At 46.1% G+C, this 10,000-nt stretch overlaps 1 protein-coding gene across 1 annotated transcript in view; it reads left to right on the top strand.

The window, feature by feature from the left end:
• Positions 1-800: 800 nt before the first annotated feature.
• The window catches only part of LOC308172751 (cadherin-7-like), a gene marked incomplete at both ends in the record, with an annotated part of 141,721 nt that continues 132,521 nt past the window's right edge, over positions 801-10,000 (top strand). The window contains 3 exons of the mRNA XM_080547702.1: positions 801-819; positions 2,962-3,860; positions 9,353-9,546. Of these exons, the coding sequence (XP_080403828.1) occupies positions 801-819; positions 2,962-3,860; positions 9,353-9,546 (1,112 nt within the window). The remainder of the gene's footprint in view (positions 820-2,961; positions 3,861-9,352; positions 9,547-10,000) is intronic.

Genomic DNA, 10,000 nt, shown 5'->3' with positions numbered 1-10,000 from the left:
GGGGTCTCCAAACAAAATCATTACACTCCTCACATCACTATCTCACAGAATAGACTTAGAAAATAATGCTCCTTGTCGACAAATCACTCTATGGTTTAGGGCCAAAATACATCTTTGACTTAGACATACATCTTTGATGTTAGTGCCGTATGAACCTAGAACCTTCTTCTAACGTCTTTGATGTTAGTGCCTTATGAACTTAGAACCTTCTTCTAACATCTTTGATGTTAGTGCCTTATGAACCTAGAACCTTCTTCTAACATCTTTGCCTTATGAACCTGCTAGAACCGTGAGGTTATCTGAGGCTGGCTTTTTGACTGTTCCAAAAGTTAGCACCAAAAGTGAAGAGGCAGCATTCACTCACTAGGCCAGGGGTGGCCAACCCACGGCTCGCGAGCCGCATGCGGCTCTTTGCCTGTCTGTGTGCGGCTCTTTGCCTGTCGGTGTGCGGCTCTTTGCCTGTCTGTGTGCGGCTCTTTAATCCGTTCATTAAAAGCGTGTGGCTTTGCTCTCTGTGTCTCGATGGGCGTCGTTTTGGTATGGCAATTTATGGCACTCGCCATACCTGGCTTAAAAAAAAAAGAAATAAATAAATAAATAAATAAAAATAAAATCTGAAACACGTGTTGTCATTTTGGGGATTTTATCCACTCCACACAACGGTAACTCCAAATCCTCCCGGCTCCATCTCACCCCACCAGCCAGGCGCTGTAGTGGAGCGGGACATCGAGGTGTTAGTAGCCTAGCAACAGTTCCTCGATAAACAAGCCACGAGTCACGTTAATGTTAAAACCTCGTCCATGACTCTCGTTAATTCAGGTGGGTTAAACAAACTGTATAAACGCTGTAATAGTGTTGGCTCAAATGTCAACCATGTCTCTATTCTCAATCATTTCAATAATAGTCGTACCACATTGGGGCCAGTAACAATAACTTGTGTGTGAGTAGGTTATATGTGTGTGCTGCAAGCATGTTTTTGATATTGTCAAACGTCTCACTTTTAATAGGTGAGCTGTAACACAAATATGCCAGTGAGAAAAAGGAAAATGGACATACCTTTTTTGGTATAAGGGCAGCAGAGACAAGTACAGGGACACAGGGGAGGTCTTACAATACCAGTGTTTTTAACAGTGCAGTTAATTTAGAGTTGAGAATAGCTAAATATGTAATGTTTTGCTTAGTTTTTAAGGAGATTGAACCAGTCTGCCTGCTAGGAAAGATGTAGATTACTACCTACATACTGTAGCTGTCTTCTTACCATGCCTTTTGCTGAAATGACACCACTATTCCAAAATAGCCTATTGGAAATTGATTGATTGCGTGAGTGTGTGTGTGTGTGTGTGTGTGTGTGCGCGTGTGTGTGTGTGTGTGTGTGTGTGTGTGAGAGAGAGAGGGAGTGCTTTTGTGAGCCTGCATGTATGATGTGGCTCTTTGTGGTACCCCAATCATTTTTGTGGGCTCTTAGTCTCTGACTGACTGGTTGGCCACCCTGCACTATGCAATAACACCTTGGAACAAACTATCACATAACACTAGGTCAGCTCTATAGCAATAACAATAGGCTGTTCCCTTCAGCTTTTAATTGACAGTTCAGGCTAGGTTTTTAATTGGGGGATTAGTTTTTCTTTTTTTGACAACTTTTTAATTGTTATTTTATTGGACTTCTTTCCTTTCTTTAATGTGTACATCGTACTGTAAAGCACTATGAATTTGCATTCAGTCGTATGAATATGAATATGTACTATACAAATACTGACTTATATAGCGCCTTTATCCAAAGTGCTTCACAACGGCCTCTCATTCACCCGTTCACACACACATTCACACACTAATTGCGTGAAGCTGCCATGCAAGGCGCCGGCCCGCTCACTGGGAGCAATTTGGGGTTCAGTGTCTTGCCCAAGGACACTTCGACATGTGGCCAGCCGGGGCTCGAACCGCCGACCTCCCAACCTTGTGATCATCACACGCTGGCTCTACCTCCTGCGCCACAGCCGGCCGGTGTGTCACAACACAAGCTGTCCTCACAGTAGAATGTTCTGTGTACTTCTGAGTTTGTTCTTCTTCAATAATTGATTGAATAAATGAACCATAACCAAGGCTTCAAGAAGGCTTGGCTGAGAATCCACAACCAGGTCTGGAGAGGGGCTTTTGCATTTTTAGCTCATTTGCATTTAAAACGGCAGACACCCAAACAGCCCGTTGAGAACAGGACTGAAGAGGAGGTGTATAGAGGCATGCTAGAATGCCTCTACATTAAAATCTGAGGCGTTCAAAGACATGTTTTGGGGACCCCAGACAGCTATATTAACTTGTTGATAAAGTGTATAATATAGGACCTTTAACATTATTTTTGTCCGGCTATCATATCATAGCTGGCTACAGATGAATAACTGTCATATAGGTGTTATATCATAGAGGTGTCATGTAGGTGTCATATAGGTGTCATATCATTGTCCCTGTTCAAAGAGTGGACGTTCTTACTTATCTGATTCTAATTAGCACGGGTAGAAGAACTCGTTAGTGGCATGAACTGGTTTAGTGCTTTAGTTTCTTACTGTGTTCAATACTTTTTTCCTGTGTCATTCCACTTTTTGTTATGGCGTGGAATGTTACAATGTCTTTAGCTGTGTATAGTTTTATTGTGTTAATACCAATGTGGGGTCTACGTACATCTCATGTGATTAGCTGTAATGGAAATATGTTGAATAAAAATGTTTTGATATGTTGGATACGTATTTCCCCCACTGTATGTAAGTCCGCTGCCTAACAGACAGCCTTGTCAGACAGGGGGAGACCGACACCAGGAGCCTCACCAGATTATGTAATCTAGTGATTATTTGCCTACTATTTTCATGTCTTTTCACTCATTACTGCCTTGCGTACACCTCTTACAGCCAGCACACTACTGGACATAAGATCTTCACGTCCGTCAGTCTGTGACTCTATAACCTCGTTCAGAACTCAACTCAAACTGGCCTTCTCACTGTAACCTGCACTCTGTGTCCGTGTCTCACTGTAACCTGTCCTCTGTGTCCGTGTCTCACTGTAACCTGTCCTCTGTGTCCGTGTCTCACTGTAACCTGTCCTCTGTGTCCGTGTCTCACTGTAACCTGCACTCTGTGTCCGTGTCTCACTGTAACCTGTACTCTGTGTCCGTGTCTCACTGTAACCTGTCCTCTGTGTCCGTGTCTCACTGTAACCTGTCCTCTGTGTCCGTGTCTCACTGTAACCTGTCCTCTGTGTCCGTGTCTCACTGTAACCTGTCCTCTGTGTCCGTGTCTCACTGTAACCTGCACTCTGTGTCCGTGTCTCACTGTAACCTGCACTCTGTGTCCGTGTCTCACTGTAACCTGCACTCTGTGTCCGTGTCTCACTGTAACCTGCACTCTGTGTCCGTGTCTCACTGTAACCTGCACTCTGTGTCCGTGTCTCACTGTAACCTGCACTCTGTGTCCGTGTCTCACTGTAACCTGTACTCTGTGTCCGTGTCTCACTGTAACCTGTACTCTGTGTCCGTGTCTCACTGTAACCTGTCCTCTGTGTCCGTGTCTCACTGTAACCTGTCCTCTGTGTCCGTGTCTCACTGTAACCTGTCCTCTGTGTCCGTGTCTCACTGTAACCTGTCCTCTGTGTCCGTGTCTCACTGTAACCTGTCCTCTGTGTCCGTGTCTCACTGTAACCTGTCCTCTGTGTCCGTGTCTCACTGTAACCTGTCCTCTGTGTCCGTGTCTCACTGTAACCTGCACTCTGTGTCCGTGTCTCACTGTAACCTGTCCTCTGTGTCCGTGTCTCACTGTAACCTGTACTCTGTGTCCGTGTCTCACTGTAACCTGCATCCTCTGTGTCCGTGTCTCACTGTAACCTGTACTCTGTGTCCGTGTCTCACTGTAACCTGTACTCTGTGTCCGTGTCTCACTGTAACCTGTACTCTGTGTCCGTGTCTCACTGTAACCTGCACTCTGTGTCCGTGTCTCACTGTAACCTGTCCTCTGTGTCCGTGTCTCACTGTAACCTGCACTCTGTGTCCGTGTCTCACTGTAACCTGCACTCTGTGTCCGTGTCTCACTGTAACCTGTACTCTGTGTCCGTGTCTCACTATAACCTGTACTCTGTGTCCGTGTCTCACTGTAACCTGCACTCTGTGTCCGTGTCTCACTGTAACCTGTACTCTGTGTCCGTGTCTCACTGTAACCTGCACTCTGTGTCCGTGTCTCCCTGTAACCTGTACTCTGTGTCCGTGTCTCACTGTAACCTGTACTCTGTGTCCGTGTCTCACTGTAACCTGTCCTCTCTGTCCGTGTCTCACTGTAACCTGCACTCTGTGTCCGTGTCCTTCACCTCCTGTTGTTCTCTTGTTTTGTTTTCTGTTGTCTCTTTTCTTTCTGTTTAGTTGTAAGTGTGTTTGACACCTTGTCGCCTCCACTGTGCTTTAACCTGACTGTGTGTTGCTGTGTCTTCTGCCCTGTGAGGAGGTGTCCTTGGGTGTTTTGAAAGGCGCTGTACAAATAAAATGTATTATTATTATTAGCAATATCATGATTTTCCAAGAGAGAGTTCCGGCTGGTGGGAGCTGCCACACTGAAGGCTCTGTCCCCGAAGGTCCGTAGGTTGGTGCGGGGGGGTGGACAGCAGGCCCATGCCGAGGGAGGACCGCAGGTTCCGGGAAGGGGTATGTTGGCAGAGAAGGTCAGTGAGGTACTGGGGGGCGCAGGCGTGGAGGGATTTGTAGGTGAGGAGGAGGAGTTTGTAGGTGATGCGGGACTTGACCGGGAGCCAGTGGAGGTGAGTGAGAGTGGGGGTGATGTGCTGCGGCCTACCCTGTCACTATAAACCTAGACATCTCCAAAGCTCTCCCTTGACAACTCTCTGATTCTGTATTCTTGATCATGTGACTTTGCCGCGAGGCTTAGGGGGTGTTCTCACTAGAACATTTGCTTCACTTGAAGGTTCTCTTTGCTCTGCGTCGTTTGTAGCGGTGAGAACGTGCATTGGAAGTCGCTCCCGCAGCAAAGAACCAACGGATGCTCCGCTTGAAAAGGGTGGTTTTGCTCCGGTTAAAAAAACAACGCATCCGTCACTTTGCTTCGCTTCGCTTTTGGTGAGAACGCTGCTCGAGGCTGTCCATAGGAAAACAACAGGGCACGCGTGTTGATCTGGATAAGAGAGGGACGAACGGGCAATTCTACATTTTTCTGACCACTCTGGCAAACTCATCCACTTGCTCCGGGTCTCGATTCGGACTTTCATGTGAGAACATGACCTTTAGACTTGTTAATCGCTGCTTGCAGCTTTAATCAGGGCGCCGGCCCACACAGTGGCTACAGCTCTACTGTAACTGTCAGTTATTCAACCCTGCTCCGTTTTCATGAAGAATTGCCACAACTCCCACAGATATTATAAGTTTTGGGCTTTTTTGGCATTCCTTATCCTTGTCAAGTTTCTTTTCATACCGGCAATGAAACATATAGTTATAGGAAAAATATTCGTAGCTTCCTTATTTTCAGTAGATCTATATCTGTGTGTGTGTGTGTGTGTGTGTGTGTGTGTGTGTGTGTGCGTGTGTGTGTTTTATCTCATTATTTTCAGTGATGCTCTCTCTCTCTGCAGCTGCCTCCCTGCCCTCCTCCGCTGCCCTCCTCCATCGGACCAGGGTGAGGAGGTGGAGAGGTGAGGAGGTGAAGAGGTCTAGAGGTCGACACGCCACAAGCAGTACGAGGAGAAGTGCTACAGGAAACATACTATGAACAGTGTGTGTGTGTGTGTGTGTGTGTGTGTGTGTGAGTGTGCGTGTGAGTGTGAGTGAGAGAGAGTGTGTGAGTGTGTGCGCTCCTCGGTGGCAAATCCTGGTATCAGGTTCATTTATTATAAAACCTGTATGTGATTTCTCTGCTATTGATGTAATAATGGAGGTACATGTCTGTCTGTCTGTGTGTGTGTGTGTGTGTGTGTGTGTGTGTGTGTGTGTGTGGTACATGTCTATGGGGATATTACAGATTTTCTGTAGAATACAAAAGGAAAACATTATTTTACCATCTCATATGGATTCTGGCACGCTTACTCCATACCTACCTTGTCGTTCTACAGGGTTCCCACGGGTCCTTGAAATCCTTGAAAGTTTGTGAATTTGAGAAGAAAAAAATTGAACGTTTTTGAAAATAGACATGGGTCATTGAAAGTGCTTGGATTCCCCTCTCTTCTCTCTCTCTCTCTCTCTCTCTCTAAAGAAATATATGTATTCAAAAATAAATATAGCTTGTCAGCTAGTAAATAAGTCTCTGTATTGCTTAACTTTACACATAATTTCACAATATATTGTTTTGCTGTGGTAGAGAAGGCAAGAGACCATCTAATTTTCACACATTCAAGCCTCTCTTTTTAATTGTTGTCTGTGAGCGGATATTTCCTATTATATACATTCTCATCTAGATCTGTCTCAAACTATGCCGTGTTGGGTCCTTGAGGGAATTGTGTCTTGAAAGTTCTTGAAAGGTGCTTGAATGTGATGTTTCAGAAGGTGTAGGAACCCTGATTGTAGTACCCTTGCTCATTTCTGTAAGTCCCAAAGAGCCAATAATGACTGACTATCATCTTCCTTTCAACAGGCGTACTTACTTAGAAACTGTTACCTAAATTAGCATCAATGTTATACCATAATATAATAATAATAATATATGCCACTTAGCTGACGCTTTTATCCAAAGTGACTTACTTTGCAGTGAGTGCATAAATGTTTCAGTATTTCGTGACGTTATAATTATAAGGTTCTATCTCCATTTTTGTCAAAATTTACTTTTTTACGTAATCTGATCCATTAGGTGTTTATTAATGCCTGTGTGGTGTTATTTTTAAAATGTTGACATTTTTGAGTTAGTAATTCATAAAATACAAAGGTTCCATCTGACAGAACATAATGGAATGTAAAAACTTTGACGCTCAATATCTCTGAACGGCCCTAAACGGAGATAGAACCTTATCATTCTAAACGGAGATAGAACCTTATCATTCTGAATGGAGATAGAACCTTATCATTCTAAACGGAGATAGAACCTTATCATTCTAAACGGAGCAGGGGAGGCTGGTTCATTAGGGGCAATTGGACAATGCCCCACCAAAGGGAGAAGAGAGAGATTTTTTTCCTATGACTTCTAGACAGTGTTGCTTCTGAATATCATAGTCCAATCAGCTAGTGTTCTGTGGAGTATAGTCCAATCAGCTAGTGTTCTGTGGAGTATATCATAGTCCAATCAGCTAGTGTTCTGTGGAGTATAGTCCAATCAGCTAGTGTTCTGTGGAGTATATCATAGTCCAATCAGCTAGTGTTCTGTGGAGAATGTTCCAATCAGCTTCAAGTCCCGCCCCTTTCAGGGCAACTTTCAATCTACTCGAAATTGCACTAGGCTGTTCTCGTAGACTTGCATGTAAAATCTATTTTGGTAACTTCAGGCCATTCGGTCATTTGTCTATGGGGTTTTGGGACATGCACAAAGAATCGTACGTGCTTACGTCATGTCATACGGCCGGCGTAGCTTTCAGATCACGTTCGTTCACCTGCTTCACCATGGATATGGCGGCTAGTAATGTTTGCTTCGTGTTTTTATTTGTTTTGTGTTTTGTGTAATATGTCTATTGGCAACATTCTACTGCTGGTCTTAATTATCAGCGACCGTCTCCGCTGCCGTGCGACCAACACGCAGCGGGAATATGGAACTATACAGCAAATCACACAGCAAACCACTACCGGACTTTGTAAACAAATTGAACAAATGGATTAGAAGGAGGCATGTTTTGTTCCCAACTTGATGATATTGCAACTGGACCTATTACCGAAGTCAAACTTGTGTAAGTAAGTGAATCATCTGTCCTTCAGTCATGATAGGAAAACCAAATCGATGCTGGGAGAAGGAATGGCAGACTGTATTCTGATTGTATCTTCTATGCTCTTTGTATGTTTCTATGCTCTCTGTATGTTTCTATGCTCTTTGTATGTGTCTTGGTGTAGGAGAAACGTAGGACCACGTTGGAAACAAGTGTTTCGGTACACGTTGACGTGTAGAAACTGTAGAGAGAAAATTGTAGAAATTGTAGAGAAAACTGGGGGGGTAGAGGTGATGAAGAGGTCTGTACAGGGGGGGGTAGAGGGGATGGAGAGGTCTGTACAGGGGGGTAGAGGGGATGAAGAGGTCTGTACAGGGGGGTAGAGGGGATGAAGAGGTCTGTACAGGGGGGTAGAGGGGATGAAGAGGTCTGTACAGGGGGGGTAGAGGGGATGAAGAGGTCTGTACAGGGGGGTAGAGGGGATGAAGAGGTCTGTACAGGGGATGAAGAGGTCTGTACAGAGGGGTAGAGGGGATGAAGAGGTCTGTACAGAGGGGTAGAGGGGATGAAGAGGTCTGTACAGGGGGGTAGAGGGGATGAAGAGGTCTGTACAGGGGGGTAGAGGGTAGGAAGAGGTCTGTACAGGGGGGTAGAGAGAATGAAGAGGTCTGTACAGGGGGGTAGAGGGGATGAAGAGGTCTGTACAGGGGGGTAGAGGGGATGAAGAGGTCTGTAGAGGAGGGTAGAGGGGATGGAGAGGTCTGTAGAGGAGGGTAGAGGGGATGGAGAGGTCTGTACAGGGGGGGTAGAGGGGATGAAGAGGTCTGTACAGGGGGGTAGAGGGGATGAAGAGGTCTGTAGAGGAGGGTAGAGGGGATAAAGAGGTCTGTAGAGGAGGGTAGAGGGGATGAAGAGGTCTGTACAGGGGGTAGAGGGGATGGAGAGGTCTGTACAGGGGGTAGAGGGGATGGAGAGGTCTGTACAGGGGGGTAGAGGGGATGGAGAGGTCTGTAGAGGTGGGTAGAGGGGATGGAGAGGTCTGTAGAGGTGGGTAGAGGGGATGAAGAGGTCTGTAGAGGTGGGTAGAGGGGATGAAAAGGTCTGTACAGGGGGGTAGAGGGGATGAAGAGGTCTGTACAGGGGGGTAGAGGGGATGGCGAGGTCTGTACAGGGGGGTAGAGCTATTCTCATGCTAAAATTTACTGTAAATCCAGATTTTAAAGTTGATATTCTTCCCCATGGAGCATGCCCCCATAACCTGTGCCCCACCCAAACATTTTAGCACCAGCCGCCACTGAAACGGAGATAGAACCTTATCATTCTAAACGGAGATAGAACCTTATCATTCTAAACGGAGATAGAACCTTATCATTCTAAACGGAGATAGAACCTTATCATTCTAAGCTCACGATGTTCGGTATGATATATGGTCCAAGCAGGAAGACCATACCATACCCTAATACTATACCAACTATAAGCCCATAACCACCCTCCCCTTCCTCTCCAAGGCGTTGGACCCTCCTGCTGTGTGCAGCCAACCCCAGACTCACCTCGCCTCCAACAAGCTTCTCCACCTCTTCCCATCTGGGTTCAGAAGCAGCGCAGCAGAGAGGCAGCAGCCCTCGTTAGAGTGACTAACGACCCCCTGATGAGCGCTGGCTCTGGCTTCATGAGTATCCTCATCCTCCTCCTGGCCCTCAGTGCAGCCCTGCCCCAGCCAATCACACGGTCCCGCTGAAACGGCTCGACTTGACTTGAGAGCCTTTCTCTGTCTCTCTGGCCTGGCCCCATCCTGGTACCGTACATACCTCACCAACCTATCCTGGTTCAGATCGTAAATGGTCAATGGACTGCACAGCTCCAAAAGCTGCTCCAAAGTGCTTTACAACGGCCTCTCATTCCCCCGTTCACACACACATTCACACACCAATGGTGGCAAGCTACCATGCAAGGCATTGCCAGAACAGGCACGGCTGTTGTAGTGTTAAAACTCAACTGTAATAAAACAGAACTTGTCTTTGTCGGTTTAAAATCACACGTCAACAAAGCCGACAGCTTCCATAGAGGATATGACTGGATCACTGGCTCCACACACGTCGAAAAGAAACCTGGTAGTCCTCTTCGACGCGACCCTTTCATTTGACACCCACATCCAAAAAAACACGAGAGCCATCCTTCTTTT

The sequence above is a fragment of the Nansenia antarctica genome (assembly GCF_963989245.1).
Source record: "Nansenia antarctica genome assembly, chromosome: 17".
Taxonomy (NCBI): Eukaryota; Metazoa; Chordata; class Actinopteri; order Argentiniformes; family Microstomatidae; genus Nansenia; species Nansenia antarctica.
The sequence above is the reverse complement of the archived record's forward strand: the minus strand, read 5'-3'. Positions and strand labels throughout refer to the sequence as shown.